The sequence below is a fragment of the Vulpes vulpes genome, chromosome 16 (assembly GCF_048418805.1).
Source record: "Vulpes vulpes isolate BD-2025 chromosome 16, VulVul3, whole genome shotgun sequence".
Lineage (NCBI taxonomy): Eukaryota > Metazoa > Chordata > Mammalia > Carnivora > Canidae > Vulpes > Vulpes vulpes.
The window spans coordinates 3,131,816-3,155,950 of record NC_132795.1 but is presented as its reverse complement, the minus strand read 5'-3'; the positions used below and the strand labels follow the sequence as shown (position 1 = coordinate 3,155,950).

General features: G+C 46.4%; 1 protein-coding gene across 3 annotated transcripts in view; it reads right to left on the bottom strand.

Annotated features, from left to right (window-relative positions):
* Positions 1 to 23,539, bottom strand: part of EPHA4 (EPH receptor A4) — a 142,694-nt gene extending 119,155 nt beyond the window's left edge. The window contains exons 1-3 of one of the 3 annotated variants that reach the window (XM_026002072.2): positions 23,304 to 23,539; positions 19,970 to 20,037; positions 15,059 to 15,722 (exon numbers count right to left, since the gene is read on the bottom strand). In XM_026002072.2, coding sequence (XP_025857857.1) covers positions 15,059 to 15,722; positions 19,970 to 20,037; positions 23,304 to 23,394 — 823 coding nt within the window. In that variant the 5' untranslated portion in view covers positions 23,395 to 23,539. The remainder of the gene's footprint in view (positions 1 to 15,058; positions 15,723 to 19,969; positions 20,038 to 23,303) is intronic. The other 2 variants (XM_026002073.2, XM_072742180.1) reach the window with 2 other exon arrangements.
* Between the last annotated feature and the right edge of the window lie 596 nt (positions 23,540 to 24,135).

Genomic DNA, 24,135 nt, shown 5'->3' with positions numbered 1-24,135 from the left:
GTGATGCCAAGTCAACATAAGAATAATTTGCTCCACAACACACTCTAGGACAAGGTCTTCAGCCTTAATGATTGCAAAGTCACAATGTGCTCTTTGCAAGGCCACTCGAAATAACACCAAAGGCCACCCATTGGCAGATGGATATTTGACAAATCTTGGGAGTAAACACAGGACACTGTTTACATAAGTCTATACCTCCGGCATTTTAAATATTCTTCTTACCTTGTAAGGATAGAAGGTGATCCCGTATTGTTAACTTGGAGAGAGTTTCCTTTCTAACAGTTCTTACCCTGGGAAAATATGGTATAGAGGCAGCAGGCGTGGAGGCTGGAGCCGGTTTACCAGGTTCCGAATCGTCTTGGGGAGTCTACATGACCTTAGGCACCCCTCCATGCCTCAACTTCCCCAACTGTAAAAGGGGGATGATAAGAGTAACACACCGCCTGAGAAAGCTGTTTGGGGACTACACAAATTAAAAAGCCAGTAGAGCCCTTGGTTGGTGGTCATCGTTACAGCTGCTTTTATAAAATGTTAGTAACTTCTTCTAAAATACACTCCCCATCTCTTTAAATAGGTGTCTCTTGGGGAAACAGGGTGGTGATTTTCAGATTCCGTGGTGTTCAGTTGTAGGTTTAAGAAAAATAAAATCAGAGAGATTGATAGCAAGTATTCTTTGAAGCACTTTTCCATCTCTCTGCTACAAGATCCTAGACCGAGGTTACCAGCCCTACGGGAAATAGTTAAAGCAGGATATCAAATGCCCTCCCATCTTAGAATCCTTAGAGTGGGGTAAGGAGTCTTACAGTCTAGTCTAGAAGTCTACAACTGAGGGGAGTATTCACACTCCGGATACTTGACTTGCAGATGCGAAAGGAGGTTTGGTTCAGGGACCAGGGGATACCACTGGCTCAGGACACCGGATGCTTTGTAACAGGTCTGCACAGCGCGCACAGGACAGATCTGCAGTGCCTGGTGGATAATCGAGGAAGAATCATCCTGCCCAGGATGACACTCGTGTCCCCCTTTGGAGGAACACAAGGTCTCCAACCTCTAACTTGTTAGATGTCCTGGGGCCATCCAGGCAGTAGGAACATGTCCAAACCATGCAGAGCTCATTGCCTCCCAGGGCATCACACTCCACCCTTGCCTTGTTCACAATACTAGGGGGTCCGTCCTTATACTGAGGCGATATCTGCCCTCCAGTCTTCGTTCTGCCTGCGGTAGCCTACAAAATAATCTGTCTGTTTGGTTACATGGAAAGTGAAATTTGCCATTCCTCAAAACCAACATAAAATATTTACAAATTATTATGTCAGAGTTGTGGCTCTAAGGAGCACCAGATGTTTCTATTAACAGTGGATCTGTCATTTCACGTTCTGTCTTTCTCTCTCAATAAAAAAGGAGAGTAAAGCCCCACAGCTCAGAAGGACTGCATGCACACTCACCCGCAGCGAAATGCTGCTTTCCCTAATGGGATATTAAATATTTCCTCAACTAGATTCTCATTAACAACCAGGCTCCTGATTAATGAGTAGCTCAGCCACACCAATGCACTAACTCCAGGCCCAAGGATCCCGTTACCTTCACCTTCTATGTTTAAGATCTGCACAACTAATACGAAATCTCAATAACGGAATCATGGACAAGAGCAAAGTGACATCTTTGCTTTGTCCCTAAAGTCAGCAGAGGCTGGGAAAGGCCCAAATCAAAGTCAAAGAGCACCGTCTACTCTGTTAAGGGTTGAAAAGCCACTTGTGTGATTTGAAAAACGACCGAACAAAGTGCCAGAGCCAACTTCCTTTATGGGGCTTTTGCACTTTTTCGGGAATTCTAGCAAATATACAGAAAAGTGCCCAGATCATAAGGGCACAGTTCAGGGCCAGTTTTAATGGTGAAATCCTTCAATCCTGCAGAGAAAAGCTAGTTCTCCTGCACATTAACTTTCCACGATGTTAATTAAAAATGGAAAACTATCCGAATTAATTTTATGAACTGACTGTAACACCAAAACCTGCTAAGAACAGGATCAGAGAGAAGGAGAGTAAGACATATAGTTGGAAAGAAAGAACGAAAAACAGAGAAAGAGAATATAGAGGCTAATATCAGTTGAGTGATTTTTAAAGATTCAAGATAAAATAATGATAACAATTTGCACATTTTACTGACCACTAAGTAGATGCCACTTCCCAAGTAAAACTTATGTACATTGTTAGGTACATTATGTACAATATTTAATTCTAAGTCTATTCAGGGGGTAGGTATCATTTTTCCCATATGACAGAGGAGAAAACTAAAGTATTAAAGTAAGTGATAAAGCGGAGATTAAAATTAAATTTTTATTCCAAAGCTTTGGCTCTTATCCATCACTTTCAAAGTAAAAAAAAAGTAGAATTCAAGAAACTAACAAACTTTACTGTAAGAGTTTTTTCCCCCCACAAATGCAAAGAAAACTTCTGGATCTTCTTCAGGAAAATCTAACATATTCAATATTATAAACACAACAAGTCCAAAAGGTCATATACCTAAAAGCGATACTTGAAGTAATTTAACAGAATTTACAATTCCTTCTTTCCAAGAAATGTATAGGAATTGGAAATGTGGTGTTAAAAAAATAGTATCTCAGAGCATGCTTAAACTATGCTCACTAAAATCGAGCATAAAATAAAGATGTTCACAATCCTATACTAGCTTTTATTACTGGTCTGAAAATTCTGACCAGCGGTAAAATGGAAATCAAAAGTAAGAGGTCTAATTTTTAGAAAGAAGGGGGGGGGGCAAAAAAAAAAAAAATATATATATATATAATTGCATGCAGTCAAAACTACTAGTTCTCTAGAAAACTCTGGAGAATTAACTGAAAACCTATTAGCATTCACAAGGCAGTTCAATAAAAAGATTGGATGCAAGATAAACATACAAAAATCAATAGCTGTCCTGTAGATCAGTGATAACCAGCTAGAAGATCTAATGGAAAATATTGGAAAAACTCAATAAGTTTGTGTCTTTCAGTCATTAACTGTAATAGAAGTCAACATTCCTTTCTTCAGGGAGGGGTTCTTTTTAGGATACCTATTTTTTAAAGTTGCGATAACAGTTGTGACATTTATAAGATCAGACTTTCAAGAAATGACTGTATATTTCCCTGGAAGAAAAGGAAAGATCTAACAATGAACTCCCCTAAAGCCATCTCAGTACAACTGCTGAAGCCACAGTGCAGGATTCTTACCGTATCAAGCACCCATTTAAAAATTACTGAAATTGTTATAGCGACAATGTTTTGTGAATGAGGATCCCAGAGTCTATCATAAAGATTAGGATAAATTATGTACTTGGTTTATTTTAGCTAAGTCCAATAGCCATTTTTGCCCTGTGGAGGAGAACTTCTAAAATGTAAGACTATTTGAGACCTTCTGGTAGCGTGTTTCAAACCTTTTTGGAAATACTTCTTTTCACCCATGCAAAGATTAACATTCTCATTTTTCCATCAACATGGATTTCTTTCATTTAAGTCCTCTGCACATTTATATTAGTTTACTGGAGTCTTGCATTAGCATTAATTTAAAACTCTAGGATAACAACAACAACAACAACAACAACAAAAACAAAAACAAGCAAACAAAAAAAACCTCTGGATACAGAACTGCTGAATTACTATATCATAAACCTGAAACTAATAAAACACTGTGTGTTCTAATTAATTAATTAATTAAAAATGAAAAACAAAAAAATCCAGGATATAGAAAGGTAGTTCCTAAAGAAAATGTTTCAAACAGAAGCCTGAACACTCAAGTATTACTTCCGGCTGCACTTCTTTTGTTAGCACCTCCTTAGAAAACAAGAGTAATGGAATCTCAATTTCTCACATTAATTAATTAGCCACCTTTGCATCATAAGTACTGGAAGCATTATACTGTTAATTACCTACAAATCCACTCTCAAAATTCAGTGACTGATTTCGTTTTTTTATTTTCTATGCATAGATTTGCACAACCCTTAAAAAAAAAAAAAAACCCCAAACCTATAAAATAGCCCTCTGCACACAGGCTAAACGTTACAAAACGTGGAGTGCTCTAACAGCTAAAAAAGTGAGTTCAATCAACTGATGCCCTTATATTGATCTCTTATTTCTCCCAACACTTTTCTTCTAATCCTCTCCATAATTACATGAACTGCTACAGCTTTCCTGAAGCTGTCAATTCCTCCCGCATCCGTTTTCAAATGACCAGCGAAGACGCAGTCTGGGCACTAGATCAAACTGTCAATGTTCCCAACTCTGCAATGAACAATCCTCTTGAAATCTCCTGGCATGTCTGTCAAGGGCCTCCTAGGGTTCTTCAAAACTCTTCCCCCTTGGAAGGGGGTAAGAAGGATGGAGGGGCCAGAAAGGTATTGATCCACTCTTTTAACATGCTAATTTGCCTGGGGGCTGCTGCAGTCATTGCCAAGCTGGACACTTCAAAAGGAAACTGTTTTCAAAGTGGAGATGTCTTTTTCAAACACTTAGAACTGAAAACAAATGAAACCCAGGCATCAAGTTCACAGTGCAACGTGAAGGAGGCCCGCCAATTAGAAATGGGATAGTAGCTCATATACAGAAAGGGGACCTAAAATTAATTTATAGTAGCAAGAAGTTGGAAAGTTTGAAACCTACTACGTTAAACTTCAAAAGCCTCTGTGTGCATCACAGCCAGTTAGGAAGTAGCCTATGGCGCGGCCTGCATTAACCCCCGGGGAGCAAAAACTTGAGATTGAAGTAACTAAACTGTTGTAAAACATTAATAAGACCAATCTTGATGAATGCTTGGACATCCCCGTAAGTGATAAAAACGGAAAATAAAATCAATTATTCGTTTAATCACACCTCTCACTGGCAACACACCATGAAGACCAGACAAGGGAAAAGCAGGGAGAGCAACAGCACCAACACGAAAATATCTTTGTCTGCGGCCTTTGTCATCAGTTTATTATTTCATCGATGAAACATACAGTTGCAGATAAAACAAGAAGACAGAGTGGAGTGCGCCACGATGGCAAAGTATTACCATACTGAGTTTGTAAAATCAAAGCAGCCAAAGCCATGACCTGCTCATAGTTTTCAGGCCGTGTATTCCTGGGGATAGCCTGGGAGCCACGAATGGTTAGCAGCGAGACAAGGCCATAAAAGAAGAGGCAGCCGTGCTCCTAACGAAGGATCCGAGGTGGAAGATGGTAACTGGGAAACCTGGGGTCTTAAGTCAGGGACTGTAAGGACAAAAGCCCACGAGAACTGCATTCCTCACCGGGCTGTGTCTTAACTCATCATGAGGTTGGCCCATATTTACCTGCCATGGAGTGATGGGAGTAAATCAGTATTCTGTTAACCTCTGACCCCTGGGATCTGAAGCAGACAAAGGACCAATCTGGAGACCCAGGAGAACACAGCCAAATGTCAAGCAGCAGGGAAGCGATTGTTACGGAAACATTTGGCCTGGGCACCGCCAGCTTCATCGGGGCAAACTGCTATTCACAGAGACAAGCCATGAAGAGATACCGCCATAAAATATGGACAAAAAGGAACCTTTCCTGCCTTGCTTCTAAACTGTTGGCTTTATGGGACATCATGCTGAACAGTATGAAAAAAATCCAATTTGCTTTGAAGCGCATTAGTCTGTCTAACATCCTAATTATTGTTTACATTGCCATTTGCCTTCTATTAAGAATTGAATAATTACCCAGCACTTCATAGTTTAAAAATACAAGCAAACAGGATTATCTGGGTAATTAAGAAACTGTACTTTAGCTTTGTACTGCTGCGGAAAATATCTGTACACGTAGGGGAAATGATAATTATCAATCAACTTACTTCAAATGGTATTTTAAGGATTTTGAGCAATTTGAGATCTGTAACTTATTAAGAAGAGGTTACTAAGATCACCTTTGAGTAGTGTGGGTCTGTTTAAATCCATCCTTAGAAACAAGAGCCAGATAAGCAGCTGAATTTTCTCATCCACTAATGACACCAGAGAACACACCAAGTACAGAGCCTTCTGCTGTTCTTTAATCCCTAATAATCCATCCCAAATGGACTTTGAACAGCATCATCAAACTTTGTCAGACCATGTGGAGCTGAACCAAAGCTCTTCCACATTTCGATGTTGTTTTAGCTGACCCTGCCTCCACTTAATTACGCTGCAAAGTCTGGCTATGCCCGTTTTCTGCCCTGTGAAATTAGCCTGAACTCAAAACTAATTGAACTTCAAAAACATTTCATGCCAAGGCCTCTTCTTCTACTTTATAGAATGCATATGATCATGGCCCTTCTGAAGATAGTGCCGTTGCCAAGCAGAGGGAGGTCTGTTGGGTCACACATGCAGTGTGCTTGCGTTTCCATATTTCTAGGGGAAGAAAGCAAAGGTTAGGTCAATCTGGAGACTCTGGGTGGGATGGGAAGACAGTTCGACCCAAAGTGAATGCACATAACGGAATAAGGAGCAGAATTATAGTCAACACGCCTTTTCAAGGAGGTTATCTGGGACACACGCGAAGATAAGCGCTTTTAATTGTGAGTCTAGGTACAAAGACTGATGTACTGGTTCATCCATGTAGCAACAGATGAAAATACCAACGGCGATCTTAAGCTATATGCCTTCAGCCTCTATTTGTTGAAGTAATGAATGGATTCCAGCACTAGTGACCTGAAGCCTATTTTCAGAACTTCCTGAGGTCTGACAATTCCTTTTCAAAGAATTTTATCTTTTTGCTTTCCGATCTTTTTTTCAAGCCCTTTGTGGGGATACTTCTACACATTCCTCGCATAATCTGAATAGTGCCATCTCCTCCTACTCAGAAAGAGCTGCAAGATTCCAGCTGAAGCTGTCACTAAACAGACCAGCCAAAGGAGTCACCAAAACTAGGTTACTTTCCAAAGGTCAGAATAAAATGAGCAGCAGGAGCTTGGGTTGTTTTGCAAGGGGCAAAGGGGGCCGGGGAGTGACAACCAGCCACTCGGGGGTGGGGGTGGCACAAAAAGAGCCCAGGGCAAACAGGCCACTCTTTGCCCCGCCGCCCCCGATCTCTGGAAGCATTCAAATCAAAACCGAATTAATTTGCATGGTGTCTAAATCACTGGGTTCTGCATAAACAGAAGGAGATTTTGGCTGGAGTTGCCAGAGGAAGCCTTCGCTGCCTTTGTGTGAGGGGGAAATGGGTGTGCTGTTTTGCATGAGGGCGCTTACAGAGTATGCAAATGAGGGCTCCGCGGCCTGGAAATGCAACCCGGGGCCGACAGCTGACGACCCGCATTCACCCAGAAAACGCCCGGAGCCTCCAAAGGGACTTGTAAGCGGTTCCGACAGGATTGTTCCCCGAGACGCCGAAACAGACCCTGAATATTCATAGAATGTCCATTTAGTCATGGGACTATTAATTACCCTTCGGATCAGGGAAGGGAGTGACCTCACCTGCTCTCCTCCCCCAGAAGCAACAGCTCAGGGGTACCAGCTGTAGGGCACAGGAGAAAGGGTTTGTGCCCCAAGTGAAAAAGACACAGTCTCTCAGGGTCCGGGGGACAGCTGAGACCTCGTTAATTATGCCGTCTCCCAAGGACAATAAAACCGAGGAGCGCCAAGCCACCTTCTTGGACACAGACAGCTTCTAAGAGGCTAAAAGCTACAAATTGCCGTCTCAGTTTATAGAAACATCTAAAGGGTCGGATAAAGAAGGGGCCCTTCTTCTAAGCTACCTTCATCTCCCAGATTCCGAAAGTTGGCAGAAGTCTCCTGATCTCATTCTAATTTTTAACAGAAGGGCCCCCTACCTGCCCGCCAGAGAAACTTAAAACGCTGATGGTCTCCCGACCCCTTTACCCTTTTAAAAACACTGAGGATGCCAAGACGCTTTTGTTTCTCTGCCTTAAAGCTGTCAATATTTACCATTAGGAATGGAAATTGAGACATTTTAAAAGTAACGACTTATTAAGGCATTTTAAAAATCAGTGGTTGCCCATCACATGCTTACACAAATAACATGTTAATGAAAAAATAACTATATGTCCCCAAAATACGTTAGTTATAAGAATGGCACTGTTTTGCTTTTTTTTTTTTTTTTTGGCACATCTTTCATGTCTGTTTTGATAGAGGACAGCTGGATTCTCCGATTTGCTTCTACATTCAGTTTGATGAGATACCGCACATCAAGAAGCCTCTAGAAAAACTCCAGTCGTGAAAAGAGAGAGGTGGTAGGCAAATGATAGCTTAGTGATTAATTAAGAAAAGTCTTGACCTTGCAGACCGCCAGAAAGGGTCTTGGGGAATCCAGCTAGAACACACTTCGAGAACTTCTGCCCTGGGACATGGGGAGCAGATGATCTAATCAACGCCTCTCAGCCATTTCACACCATCTCCTACCCCTGCTTATGTAACACCATTGCCCCCCGGCCCCCAGACAAAAACAAAAACAAAAAATACCTCTACTCTGGAACCTAAATGAACTGCTTTCACGGTTGGACAGGCACTGGTCAAGTAACCCATACTGTCCACATATTTCTACCTCACAAAAATATAATTAACAATGACAGCTTCCACTTACTAAGTGCCTGATGATGCCAGACGCTGTGTGAAACCCTTTGCCCCATGCAGACGTGCTCTCGTGTATCATACATGAGAACATACGATCGCCACCAATCTGCAAATACGAACTCGAGCTTCAGTTAGTGTCCGTGATCACATGACTGGTTGAGTCGCGCACATGGAGATTAAACACAGGTCTCGAACTCCAAAAACAGGTCTTAGCCATTTTATGCTACACACTGCAGAGTTGACCCATGCACTGCAGAGATTTGTGAAAGTTCAGGCATTGAGATGATTTCAGGAACATGGTGAAAAGAGTTAAGCTCCAACAGAAGTAAGAATTATAAGCAAGGACCTCATCAATACGTCACATGCAAAGATTTGGATATGTCATCTTGACTCTGTGAGACCTTACTCCACCCACTAAATGTTTAATATGAAAGAGGCCACAGTTCCTTACACATTTATTTATTCATTCATTCAATGAACATTTAATGAGACCCCACTGTGCTCTGTAATCATCCCTAGTGTTACCTGCCGGTTATACCGCACTGGGCTTCTTGACTTACAAAGTCATGATAAGAAAGTTGACTAAGTTCGCTCGTCCAACATAAAGCCAGGAAAATAACAAAGCAAGGCGGATCGTTCAATTTTTAAACTAAATCGTACCTGTTTGATTTGTGAATTAAAGTGTTTGTTTACAAATAATGCTGGGAAAAACTAAGAAAGCTAAATATCTACCACTGAAGGAAAGAAATTATATAGAGTAAGAGATATTGATACTATAGAATATTAGTAGTTACAAAGGGTGAAGGAAGAAAAGCAATATCCTTTATTTTATTTTATTTTATTTTATTTTATTTTATTTTAGCAATATCCTTTAATATGGAATGACGGCCATGATAAATAGTCAAGTGTCATAAAAACAAGATGATAATTAAGAGGATGATTCGATTTTTTTCAGTGTTAAAATTGAACTTTGAAAAAGTTCATTTCGAAAACACATGTGTATAGAGATAATATCTGGGTGACATTATAAAGAGTGGTAACGCATAAAAATTCCAAGAATTCGAAGCACGCTATTCTTTGGTAAAGTTAAATTCATCAATTCAAGTTAAATTCATCAATCTACTTTAATTGATAAAGTTAAATTCATCAATTAAACCAACAACAACAAAGTGAACCTTAAGTAAGTCAAGTTCAATGATAGGAAAGTCAAACTTGTTTCGTGACCACTTCCACTTTGCACAGTAAGTCCTGACGGAAAAGCCAAGGCCTCGGTCTTTTTTTTCCCAAAGACTCAAGTCTTAAACAGAATAATGATGTCTTCATTCATTTTTGAAAGGTACGAGGAAGCTCAGACTAAAATAAGTCATCACATCTTAAATACCGTATTCCGAGGTCCCTAACTGAGCTCCTCCCTGCGCGACGCTCTGTGCGCCCCACATAGAGCCGGCTCCACGATCCACGGGTGCACAAGCACCCGGGTCACACGCAGAAGGGGGAAAAGAAAAAAAAAAGTATAACAGAAAAAGCACAATAATTAAACCCTGCTCTTCTTGTATATAAAGAAGTGTGTCTTTCAGGGATCACAGCCAGGCTTCAAAGCTGGAGATAAAAGCAGCCACGTGATTCAAGCAACTGAGTCTTAAAGACACGATTCAAAGGTAGAAGAAAAATTTCAAAGGTGGAAAGGATATGAAGCAGCATCTCTCGGGACTTTATTTTCCAGGCTTCCTCTCCACTGCCTTTCTCCTAAGGTCTTTCCCACTCCACTGGGTGGGAAGACAAAGTCATTTCTTTCTGTTTTGGCTGTTGTTGTTGTTGTTTAAACATAAACTCCGTCTTTTCAGAGCACCAATCTGAAATATTTCTTTTTTTTTTTTTTAAGATTTTATTTATTCATGAGAGACACAGAGAGAGAGAGAGAGAGAGAGAGAGAGAGAGAGGCAGAGACCCAGGCAGAGGGAGAAGCAGGCTCCATGCAGGGAGCCGGACGCAGGACTCGATCCCGGGACTCCAGGATCACGCCCTGGGCTGCAGGCGGCACTAAACCGCTGAGCCCACCCCCCCGGGCCGCCCAATATTTCTGTTATGGCCATCAAAACATGTCTATCTTGTTCTTTCTCATAAAACCTTTTTTTAAAAGATTTTATTTATTTATTCATGAGACACATAGAGAGAGAGGCAGAGACCCAGGCAGAGGAAGAAGCAGGCTCCCTGTAGGGAGCCAGATGTGGGACTCGATCCCGGGACCCCGGGACCACGACCTGAGCCAAAAGCAGACACTCAACCACTGAGCCCCCCCAGGTGTCCCTATTCATATCATTTTTATATGCACTCCCTAAAACAGTGCTTACTAATATTTCACAGAGTAAATCTGCGACTTTCCTTTCATTTCTCAGCTTTTTAATTAAGCAGAAAATATTTTAATAAAGAATCTTTTTCCTCTCTTTGTGTGTTTAATATTTTCAAAGCCATGAAAACAGCCCTGGAAGACATCTGGGCCGTTTGTTTCCTCACCGGGGGACACACACGTGTGGGGAGGCAGGAGGGTGCCTGAGGTGTGTTTTCGGTTTCTTCCAACAGTCGGAGGAGACCTGGTCACCGGGCTCACTAGGCAGTGACGCATCCTCTGCGGCCGATCCCCAGGCAAGTGCCCACGGCCGCCCAGGCCCGCCAGCCCTGGTTCCCCTGGGAAGCCAGATGAGTGGCTACCACTGCTCTTTGGGGCCCTGCTTTGGAGCCAAGTCATTTCAGAAAATGTTTTTCAAGAGCAGAAGGAACTCGCAGCTGCTTCAGAGGCCAGCCCGCCACCGCCCAGCCCTCACCCCTGACTCCCCTGACGTGGCTCCCATCCTTCGCCTCCCTGAGCATGAGCGTGTGCGGCTTGGAAGAGGAAGTGGAGCTGCGTCTCCGAGGTCCCTTGAGGACGTGGGCAGATGATGAGGGTTAGATTCAAACAACAGCACAGCCCAGGCCCCCACCCACCCGGGGCCACTTTTGCCCAAGGATCCTTTGTCAAACGTGTAAGATCTTAATCCATCTTCACTCTGACCTCGCAGACCCTAAGGAAGATGGATGAGGAAGTGGGTGACCTTTCACCTGTTCCATTCAGCCTGCAACAGTAGGTCCACTGAAAAGACAATTGGGGAGGAACCTGCTGCCACGGTTCTGAAGACTTGCCAGTTCCCCTTTACATCCCTTCTGAAGCCCTCTTTGCACCCGGGTCTCTCTTGGCCTGCCCCCAAACCACTTTTCTCTCACTCAAAGGAAAGTTCTCTTTCCAACAGGGGAGAAATAAAAACGACACTCTCCAAATATCATTTTTCAACATGAAGTGTGAAAACAGACGTTACTCTTTGTTAGGGCAAGGGCAAGGCTTCCTTCCTATCTTTAGCCTTGACTTCCGAGAGGGGCTGGGAAATGAACTCTTTCGCTCTTTCAGTTCAAACACCCTTAAAAGTCCACGGCTGAGACGGTGGGAAGAGCGCAGTAGTCAACGAACTACATGGAAAGAACTAGCATCAACGTCGGTTTAAGGCGTTGGGATCTAAAAGGTTTACTAACCTTACGTCACCAAGTCCAAGACCGTAAGCAAAGTGCAATTATTTTCAACCCATTTTACAGATGAAGAAACCAAAGCTCAGAGGGGTTAAGAAACATGCTGAAGGGGAACCTGGGCGGCTCAGTGGTTTAGTGTCTGCCTTTCACTTAAAGTGTGATCCCGGAGCCCCAGGATCGAGTCCCACACTGGGCTTCCTGAATGGAGCCTGCTCCTCCCTCTGCCTGTGTCTCTGCCTCTCTCTCTGTCTCTATGTCTCCCATGAATAAATAAATAAAATCTTTAAAAAAAAAAAAAAAAAGAAACATGCTCAAGGTCATACAGTTGTGTGAACACACTGGAACACATGTCTCCATCTCAGTGTCCTTTCAGCTCTACCTGGGTGCTTCCCAGGAATGACGTCAAGGACGGAGATGACCATTTTTATTACTCCTAAGGTTTTTATGGTCTTGACTCATCTTTATTTTTTATTTGTTTATTTTTTTCTTGACTCATCCTTAAAAAGTCTCCCTTAGGTTTGGAGTTGAAGAATCTTGCTGTTCAAGTTTTTCCTTCCTCCCTAAATTCATCAGCGCACTCCTACTTGGTAGTAATATGAACAAACAAATAAACAAAGCACAAGATGATTTTGTTCAAGGAATGTCTTCTTGAAGGAGTTGCTCATTTTAGGAACAGCAAAGAAAATACCCAGGTAGCCAGAATGAGAATAAGGAAGATTCTGAAAAATCGTCTGTAATCAACCTCTCCCTCCGTTAAATATCTGGCCTTGTGTTAGGAATAGTCTGCTTAGAAACGGACTGAGCCTAAAACGGGGAGCCGCACCCCCTCCCATGAAGCACACGATTACCTGGATTCCCAAGATTATGTCCATAAGGCAAACCCCTAAAATGTTCAATTGGCTTTATATTCACTCCCCCTCCATCTTTTTCTCTTCTTTTTCTAATTTGGGTTGTAAAAATGGCAACGAGTTTCACCATGTAACCATGTATGAGCTCCTGGGCTCTGAAACAATTGAAAATCCATGACATTAGATAGAGAGATGCACTCATGCCAGAGCAAAAATGGAAGACAATGGTGTTCTTCTTCTTCTCCTTTAAAAAAAAAAAAAAAAATATATATATATATATATGAATCTTGACATGTGAAGACATGCAAGTCCTCTCTTGCAAAAATCAAAAAGGCAGAATAATTTACCCTAAAATGCGATGCAGTGTCATTGCCCTGCTCATGTCACTGTTCCTGCTATGATGATTGCAATTTAGGTGCCAATAACGATGCACTCGCATATGTTCTAGCACTAATCCCAGGATACAATTTGGGATTTCATTTTGGTACAGCTTATCTAGTAGTTGCTAAGTCAAGAGCTAACACAACGATCAAGAAATCAATCTTTGCAAAAACAACAACCACAAACACCTTTAAATTCCAGCTTTACAATTTTCAAATTTACAAGTTCACCTTTTCTGAGTCGACAAGAGAGGCACCCAGCCTTTATTATTTTATTTGTAATGAAATCACGACATTCCAATTATTATCCATTCCCGGAAACTACTAGCAAATCAAGAACACCACTTCAATAAAACAATATAAATTATAAAAAGGGAAGAATGCATAACTTACAACATCAAATGACCAAAAATGCAACTTTCTTCAGGTTATTCACTGTTAATTCCCATTGGATTGTCCCACAGTTAATCCTGCCCTGTCATTAAGATGGTTGAAATGCCAGACAAATTGTTTGGCAGTCAGTTATTTTGGGGTCTTTAATCACCAAATCAGATGAACCATGTGGCAATCAGTCTACAGCTCAACAATCACCCCGAGAAAAGATGAATCAGATCTGTTCTATAGTCGGGACCCAAGTTACACCGTAATAAGATTGGCGGCAGCAGACTATGGATAATCACGAAAAATAAACACCAAGCAAACACAAAAACCTTGGGATAACTGATTTTCTCTAGGCCTTAATCCACACACAGCACCAGCAATCCAGATACACATGAACTCCTCTCGTCCCTTACTCGGAAACGAAGCTGCTGCTATAGAGAAAAAGATTTTACAAACTCCCCAGAAAGGGGGAATAAGGGAAGAAAGAATCGCATACGCCAAACTCCATGTAAGAAAAAAAAAATTAAATAAAAAACCACTTTAGTGATACGATAAGTAGTAATTCACATGATATAAAAGTCTACATTTCTTCAAACACTCAATAACCAGGATGGGTCACAATTTCGCTATTGCCTGTGACCACACAGATCAAATAAGCCTCTCACTATCTCTTTATCACCTCCTCCGGGAAACCAAGAGGTCTTTCATCAAGATTAATGTCACTCGCAGAGCCTAGCAAGGGGCGCTCCGTGCAACAGAATGCACTTGAAACTTTGTCACTCTACTTCGTTGGACCGCGTCTACACGGGCCCCGGAGGCAGGAAACACTGTACTTTCCCCACACAGCTGCATCTTAACTAGCAGGCGGGAACTGCAGGAAGGCGATCCTGGTCTCACACGGAAGCCATTCGCGTATTATATCATATGGATATAACATACGGCACAAGAGAGATTTAGCATCTTGGCCATTCTACCAGGTCCACGGGCAGGAAAACTATGGTTGCAAAATGTGTCTGCCCTCTTGAGGAGAGGATCAATCAGGTCTGTTTCTTGAGCTCGTTCATTTACATTTCAGAGGGCCCACGGAGCCGGTGCAGAGCTGAGTGCCTGTTAGCAAATGTGTTTGGCCTTCTGCTGATTACACAGCATCATTTATTTTGTCAGTATTAGAAACGTCTTAGCCCTGCCACCTGGAGCTATAGCACTTACTCATTAGACCCCTCTGTCCCACCACATCCCACAGGGGCTGCTAATTACTGGCTTTACTCCATTTAGTCTCATCTCTGATTTAATTACGTGCACTAAGGCCTAATGAAAAGTACAATATGGCTCTCCTTACCTTGGCATTCTCCATTTCGCTCTTCGTGCCCAGCATTGCATAGGCAGTTGCCAATGGGTACCAGCCATTCACCATCTGCCCCACAGTACATTTTTGGCACATCCTTCTCTTCTGAGTTGTTGACACAGGAGCCTCGAACCTCCACCAGGGAAGATGTATCAGCCCCCGTGATGGTGTCTGGAAACTGGGCCAGATTGCGGACGGTGAGCGGACACTTCTTATAGAACACCCGGACGGACACCAGGGCGATGCAAGCCCCCACATCCTGAAAAGCCAGATAAAACCCCTTTTTGCTCAACGGCCCTACATCCCGGATCTCGGTGTTCAGCTTCATGATCCTGTCACCAATGTCCACCTGGGTGAAGCTCTCGTCAGCAGCGATGGTGTCAATCTTGGCAAACTGGCTCTCTCGGATAAAACGCTCTTTGTCGTTGTCTGACTCATAGTAGTAGAGGTTGAACGTCTCCTTGCAAGTGCCCATGACACCCGGAAGGCTGTTGCAGTCTCTCAATGTGAACTTGATTTCAATGTACACCCTCTGCGCCCCTTCTCGGGTGATCCAATCAGTTCGGAGCCAGTTATTCTGGCTGGGTTCCATCACGTTGCACACTTGGTAGGTTCGGATTGGTGTGTTTTTTTCATCCATGATACTCACTTCCTCCCACTGCAAAGATCCAAAGGAAACGTGTCGATTACAGAGTGTCATCACACAGTGACTCGCCAGTTCCACTCTACCCTCCTCATAGGACACTGAGGATTCTCGCTGCAAGGAGGAAGGAAGCTACCGAGCACCAAGCCTCAGCAACAAACCTCTTATGGGAGATAAGATGGTATTTTATGGGGGGTGTGATGGGGGTTTCGTTTGTTTGTTTTTTTCTTTCTTTCTTTTTTTTTTTTTTTTTTGTGGTTGTTTCATTCTTTTGCCTAAAATCCAGAAGCATGGGGAGATCTAGGGATTATGAGTTCCCAGCAGTCGCTGGTAGTGGTCTCACAACCTCAGATTCACCTATTACAACAGCTACAGTTTCAAGTGGCAACAGTTCAAATTTACTCATAAAATAAAAGCTAGTATGTGTATTGTTTCAACAACTGAGCAGAGACCTGCAAATTAAGAGCAGGAAGAAAGAAGCTTGCCAAAGGAAGACAATTATCAGATAATTAGTGATGCTCCTGTCAGAACTTTGCTCTCTAATGTCTTAAAAAAAAAAAAAAAAGTCAGTTGATTTTTTTTTTTTTTTTTTTTTTTGGCATTGTCACTATTCTTTAAAGGGGTAAAGAAAAATCTCACTCTTCTGGTTTTGGTAATCCTGGGAAGATAGTTAACTTGATGGTTGGATTTCTCAAATCCACTGTCATTTATAACAATGAAACCCTTCTTCAGAGCAATGTATTCAATTCAGTATTCTTATTTTTAAGACATATACCCATAAGTAAACAAGGATGCACACAGACTTTGCTTCTAACTACCCTTTGCATATTGAAAATAAAATAGTAGGTGGTATTGATGATTGAAAGCCCGACAAAATTAAAGAAGGGTGGTGAGGTTTTCTTTGCCATCTACTTCCTCCCATAAAGATTCTAGCAGTGGGACAATCTGAATTCGCGGTGACTGGAGTAGTAAAAATTCTCTCTCTCTCTCTCTCTTGCCACAGCTTTTAAAAATAATCCTAAAAGCATCAAGATTGTTTCGGGGGCTCCTATAAGGCTAGTAGGCAGCCTCCAATTCTTCACAAATAACTACAGTAATGCATTTATATAGATCTGGTATAAATCAGCTTAAGTATCTAACACATGAATATAATTAGAAGAAAAAAGATAGTTAAAAAAATTCATATTCTATAATAGCTCCACTTAAAGCTCCATTCAATCCAACGAAGTACACAGAACCATAATGTCTCTTTTAACGGGTTTTCCATCTGTGCATTGGAAAACTATTAATGGATGGAAATGTTACTATATGAAGGGCCATACTGCATAAAATTCAGTATCCCTTTCATCTGCTACCATTATGAAAGTTGGAACTGGGAGGGATAAGTGCCCTGTGGTGATTAAAATTTCTTTTTATCCGCTAAGCAATAAATCACCAGTAATTTACTTATTTGGGGAAATTCATGTAAATCCAAAAATAGATCTCCACCTTCAAAAAAAAACCCACTCAGCATGCTTCTCATCTCAGAACAAAGGGAATACGGAAAAACACATTTATCAATGTAAATGAAAGCAAACAGGGATATCTCCACAGAGTTCATACAGGATAGTCCGGGTCTAATGTGAATTTTCCAGCCTGACCCTAATTGTCTAAACACATTGATCAATTCACCAAAATGATGACAAATCTCACCTCACTTTTGTGTTTCACAATCAGTGTCAGAAACTCAAAACACTCCTTTAAATGAACACTGCCAAGAAATTAGGCTTTCGCTACAACTGTTACCAACAGAGGCCATTACTTTCTATTATTCTTATTTTCTGTTTAGTTGTTCTTACACAGAAAAAAAAAAAAAAAAGAAGAACAGCCAGTTGTCTCTGACTCTATTTCATATTTCACTTTGTGGGATCGTCAAGTAAGTTTTCTTATTTGTCTTTAACAAGAACAACAAATAAATGTCATTATTTATCAACAAAACCATGACCCCCAGTGTCCAGCCGAGAGAGATGTGAACCACTTGAGCTACAAACAGAAATTTCAAAATAACCCAAAGACAGAAATGTGCTTTTCATCTTCAGATAGAAAAGAATTTTTGTCAAGCAAATCCACCCAGAGTTGGTAGGTAATTTAATTCCTCTCTTCATCCTAAACCTGAAAAAGTTCTCTTTGATGACAAAATCTACAGATTAATGGAACTTCATAGTTTGGCACATCATTTCTCAATGGCCACTACACGTGTGGGAATGGCTAATTCTGTGATACGTAAACAAAACTTCATAGTTGAGGAAAGAAAGATGCTGCATCCTGCGTTCGGGAGCCTACATTCAGCCCGTTAAAGAGTTCTCGGTTGGACACGAGCAGCTATATAGGCGTGGTATCGTTTTTAAGAGACTTCAAGACACCAGAAAGAAGATTCGTGTTTGGAAGAAGTGAGCAGGTGTTCCTTGGGCAGCTTGGGGGTGGGTGCGGGCTATGGAATGTCTATGGCCTATTAAGTTGCAGTGAAAGCTTTCCAGAAACTAGATAGACCACAGGCAGTACTCAAAAATGCGTCATTCCTTGCCTTTAAACAGGTCACATGTATATTTAGTGTAACAAGTTGGATCCCAAATCATACAGGATGCATTCATTCTCCCTCCAAACTTGAGAGCAGCCAGTAGAAAATAAGACTCATTAAATTTTTAAAGCACTAATACCTTCCACCTTCAATTTTGCCAGGAGTTCTAATACGCGGAGTCTACAGAGCTTTACTCCTGGGGTAGCCTGGGAAAGCCTCCCTGAATCAGTGACCTTTCCAGGGTATAGGATTAACAAGAGTCTGACTCTCACAAGATAAAGCTGTACCTTTCTTCACAGTCAAAGGACTGAGGGCAATTGCCTGCAATCAGCAGTGAATACAGCCTGTCTACACTGCCAGAGGCCTGCCAATCACTTCTCCCTCCCTTTAAAAAAATGGTTTTGAGGGCCGCCTAGAATTTTTTTCAGCAGAGATCCAACCAACTGCAGTCAAGTTCAGGCAGAAAAACAGAAAGGCCAGGCAAATCTCTGTCTTATTTCACCCGGGCTGCAAGGCCTGCTGTGGGAAGAGACGCCTTAAAATTCTCCATTTTTGTGACAAGTTTCTTGCCTTATTTTTAAGACCTTCTGTCTTTGACAGCAGTCTCTGTGAATCTTTACCTTTTCTGATCCTCTACTGTTTATTCAATGGACAGGTGTGAAGCCCCATACTGGGCGCTGGCTGGCAGGACCATCTCCCTCTGCGAGAGCCTCCCTGTCTTTCACCTCCATTGCTTTTAATCAAGTGATTCAGCCGTGGATTATCAAGCACATGCAGGCAGAATGATCTTAATTTTTAACGGATGTGAGAGTTACTTAAACTTGGCAGAAGGCAGAGTTACAAGCTATACTGATTTCTGTCCAAAGCCGAGTCATCCTGCCCTCTTCTTCCGAAGGGCAGAGCCGGAGAACGGGGGCCACTGCCCTAACTGCATCCTCTGAATCTTCAGAGGGAGGCGGTGGGGGCACATTTCAGAAGAAATGGACAGTGAAGCGCGCTCTCATACTTATAGTCCAGCTTGCCCTTCCCCAAAGGCTCGAGGTTCCCAACACGTCAACTTAGTACATTCAGCACCAACAATACAAAAGCTTGGGTTCTTCTCTGCGGGTGTTGTGCCCCTGGCACGAGTTCGTAGGGCTTCCCTCTCAGTGGGCAAGAGAGCTACAGTGGATTTAAGGTTGTGAGAGGTAAGGACGCTCCTCTCACCACCACCCCCAACCTCACCCCCCACCCCCCGCCGTGTAGCTTATGCCCCGAACTAAACTTGTGCCTGGTACAATCAGAAATGTTTTGTCCCTGATATCTTTATTTATTCATTCTCCTCATCTGGGAACAGAACAATTGCTCTAAAATTAACCCTGTCAGGGACTTCACGGCCATCACAGTAATAGGCACAAATTCTAATTTGGTTCCTGGATCGTATTTCTTGTCGGTATTTTAGTTTTAAACAGGCATCTAAGTCTATGCTTCCACCAATCTCCTAACTTTGAAACCCCTTTCTGCCCTTTTGGTTTCTAGTTCTTCCATGACAGAGCTATCCAAAGGGAGTATAGGATTTCTCCAACAAAGCGTAATTCACTTCATAGGCCATGGTGGAAATCTGACCCCCTCACCACAATCAACAAGAATCAAGCCATTAGGACCCTCGGAAAGTTGCTAATCATTCCTTTTTACCCTTTGGATCAGAGAGCAACTCGGAACTTACCCCTCCTTCCAGAGGGCTCGCTATCCACCCAAGTTCTCCCTGAACAGATCTGGAATCCAATAAGGTTACTGCAAGAAAACAAAGAAAAAAATGGATTAATTTCCAATTGCAAAAAAAGCCAATACTACAAAAACCATTTGCCTGAGCGTTTCCATATGTGCTGGGGGTGTGCATATCCAACTCTGATCAAAACCTAAACTCGGTCTCACTTATGTAAATAATCATTACTTACTTGATCTTTTCCCCTCTTTAAATCTGCACGTTCTTATTTATTTAACTTGCTTAGCATTTAAAATTCCATCCCAGGACTGAGCTGATTCATTTTCCAAAAAGGATGAATAGGGAATCTCAAGTACAATTCAAAAAATAAATATATCTACGTAGGGCAGTTACACTCCAGAGCAAAATCCGCATTCATCTCTGTCTGGTATCTACTAGAGTTATTTGTTTTTGCAAGTTTCGGATGACCGCGTAACTCGTCGGCGAGGTGACGGAGCCACAAGTGAATTCTAACAGAACAGAGAGCACTCGTAGGGCCATGAAGAGGCTCTCTCCTCTACAATTTCATTTTTTCCCTCCCGCACCAAATAAACAGGTCCTGGTTGTGGCATCCACTGCTGCTTTTTTTGGGTAAATATCAAAGTTTCAGAAAGGGGTCAGGGCAGACCTGCGGAATTAGAACGCCAACTCAATGGAGTGTTCTCTTCCCGGGGTCTTTTGGAAGACGACCGGGGACTGTGCTCCCCAGCCTAGGAGGAAATCACTGGTTTGAATTCTAGGTTGAGGAGTGTGGCCTAATAGATCTCCTGTCTGTGCTGCACCTAAGCGCCTGCGTCAAGGTTTCCTGGGGAGGGGAAAGGGGAGGAAGGCTACAGAGCCGCTGTACCCCACCCAGGCTGGAAATGTCCTAGGCACCGGCGACATTGAAAAGGACACAATGGATTCCTAACCTCTCCACATTCTCTTTCCCACCGAGATCTGCAGGCCTGGGGGTCGAAAGGCCCAGCTCAAAGGAACCACTGGGTTATTAATTTGATCGGTGAGGCTGGCTCCTCCGCTGGGGGAGGGGTGGGAATGGGGAGCCCTCCCCTGGCTCCTGGGCGCTCCGACGCTCCATCTCACCGCCAGGCCCCTCAATTCCGCCCACCTTCCCTCTTTGCATCCCCAAATCGAAAGAGTTAAAAACAGCTGCTTTCTCCTGGTTTTCCCGACAAGCCTGAATTCCTAGGGTCTCTTAATTATTTTAAAATGTAGAGCGTTCCCTGGGTCGCTCCCGCCCGGAGTTGTGCGCCCCCCCCCCTCCCCATTCCCTCTTCTGGGTCCCTAGAGAAAAGCCCGCTACATCCATTTGGATTTATGTAAGGTGGATTAGGGACACAAAAGGAACAATAAGACCCAATTTACAAAAAAAGGGAGGGAGTAGAAAGGGAGGGTAAAAGGGAGAAAAGGAAACGTGATGGGAATAAAAAGCAACAAAATGAATTAATTTTTAGGGGGGAGGAGGGGCCGGTGGGGGAGTGGGAGACACCCCCCTTCGTTCTACATCAGCCTCCGGCCCCATCCACACCGTTTTTGTCTGGCGCTCCCAAGTTCTCCTTCCAAAAGAGGAGGCGAGAAAGCGGAGGGGAAAAAAAAAAAAAAAGAGGAAAGAAAATCTCCGTTCCGCCCGGTGCCAGAGGTCTCGGGGGACGTCCTAACAAGTGTGCGAAGTCGCCGGGGGGAAGCGAGATGCAGGATCCCACCAAGGAGCGAGCCCGGGGACTGAGGGGCGCAGCGGCCGAGGAGCCCCCGAGCCAGTTGGGAGGAGGGGGCGGGCGGGGGCGTGGGCGCGGGGCGGGGGCGCGGGGGGCGCAGGGGCCGGGGGGCGCGGGGCGCGCGGGGCGCGCGGGGGGCGCGGGGGGCGCGGGGGGGCGGGGGCCGGGGGGCGCCCTCGCCTCCCAACCGCGCCGCCGGCAGGTGTGCGCTCTCCCGGGCCTCCGCCTGGCGAGCTCCGGGTCCCGGCCGCCCAGCCGAGGCTAAGTTGGCTTTTGGCTCCCTCCTTCGGAACAGGGGAAATGATGGATTGCGCGGGGATGCACGGACGGGGTCCGCGGAGACGCACGGACGGACGAAGGGACGGATGGATGGACAGACGGATGCGGAGGCAGCGGGGCTGTGGGAGGCCGGGGGCGCCGACCGCGCGGTCCGGGCGCTCCCGCGGGGCACAGCGCCGTCCGCGTCCACGCGGGCCCCCGCGCGCCCACATGCGCGCATCTGTGCACGGGCACACGCGCACACACACACGCGCACACACACACGCGCACACACACACGCGCACACACACACGCGCACACACACACGCACACTCAGACGCGCACACTCGCCCACGCGCGCTCACTCACACTGTCACACGCGCACACACGCGCACACACACGCGCACTCACACGCGCACACTCGCCCACGCGCGCACACGCGCACACTCACGCGCACTCACACGCGCACACTCGCCCACGCGCGCACACGCACACGCGCACACTCACTCGCACACACGCGCACACACCCGCACACTCACACGCGCACACACTCGCACTCACACGCGCGCGCACGGAGGAAGCTGGACGGTCCTCACCGGCTCCCGTGCGCGGAGGCGCGGTCTGCGCTGCTCGTCCGAAGGGACGCGCGGGGTCGCCGGGAGGCCCGGGGGGTCCCGCGCCTTCCGCCCGAACTAGCGCAGCGCGCGGACCGCTCTGGGGCGAGACGCCCGCGCCCGTGCGGGGAGGCCGCCGGCGCGCTCCGAGGTCCGCGGGGGATGCGCGCGCAGCGGGCCCTAGGCCGGGGTGGCCTCCGCGGCCCGGCCCGGCGGGGTTCGCCGCTGGCGCCCGCAGCCACCGCAGTGGGGTCCCCGCGGCCCGCGAGGGCGCCCCGGAGCCGGTCCCGGGGAGCGCGGGGCTCGGGAAACTTTGCAGAACCCGAGCTCCGCGGCTCGTGCGGGCACCGGCGGCACCGCAGCCTCGCGCCGCTCCCGGCTTCCGCCCCCCGCTGCCCGGGCCGGCTGGGACCGCTCCGCGCGGTCGCTTCCCTCTTCCCCGAGCCCCGCGCTGCTCCCGCGTGTCCCCGGACGCCTGCCGCTCGCCCCGCCGGCCCGGGCTCATCAACTTTGTCCTTTCGCCGCCAACTTGGGTCGCCGGGCGCCGCGCGGGGGCCCCGCAGTCCCCGCATCCCCGCATCCCCGCAGTCCCCGCCGACCCGGGGCGCAGGCTCCCGGGGACCCCTCGCTCCCTCCGGCCTCGCGCTCGGGGACGTCCGCCCGCAGACCCGCCTGTGCCCCGGGGCCCGGGGACCGCCGCGCTCTCACCTTCGTTCGCGGGGTACACCCTGGAGCCGGTGACAGCGTCGCAAATCCCAAAGAGCAGCGGGAAGAGGGCGAGATGCCGAAGCCCCGCCATGGCTCGCCGGTGCCAGCCGCTCCGCCGCTCCTATCCCAGTGGAATAAATGCTCAAGTTCGGGGCGCCGCGGGCCGAGGACACCGCCAAGGGGGCGGGCCCGGCCCGTGACGCGCGCACGCCCGTCCGCCGCCCGCAGCCAATGGGGGCGCGCGCAGGCCGGCCGGCCCCGCCCCCGGCCCCGCGGCCCCGCCCCCAGCCCCGCCCCGGCCCGCGAAGCCCCGCCCCCGGCCCCGCGGCCCCGCCCCCGGCTCGGCGCGGCGCGCGGTCTCCCGGGGCTGCGGCCGCGGCTCTGCGGGGCGCCCTCCCCCGGGACGCGGACGGCGCCGGCCCTGGAGCGCGCCCCCCCCCCGCCACGGACGGCGCGGGACCGAGGAGACGACCCGCGCACGCAGGAAAACGGGTGTGAAGTCGCCCTGCGCGTCCCGCCCTCGCCCGAGGGTCGGACCGCCCCGGGCTGCCCCGGCCCCGCGCCCCGCCCCCCCCGTCGGCGTCCGCCCGGGCCCAGCTGCGGGGCCGCGACACCCGCGGGCAGGGCGGCGGCCGGGCGGGGAGGGCGGTCACCGGCCACCGACGGCGCCGGGTCGCAGCCACGCGGAGCAGGTCCCGCGCTCAGCCCGGGGGTGCCCGGTCCCCGCCGGCCGGAGAGGGCGGCCCAGCCCCGCGCCCCGACGGCCGCCCGCCCCGGCCCCGCGCCTGTCCCCGACCCCGACCGCCGCCCGGCGACCTCCGCCGCGACTCGG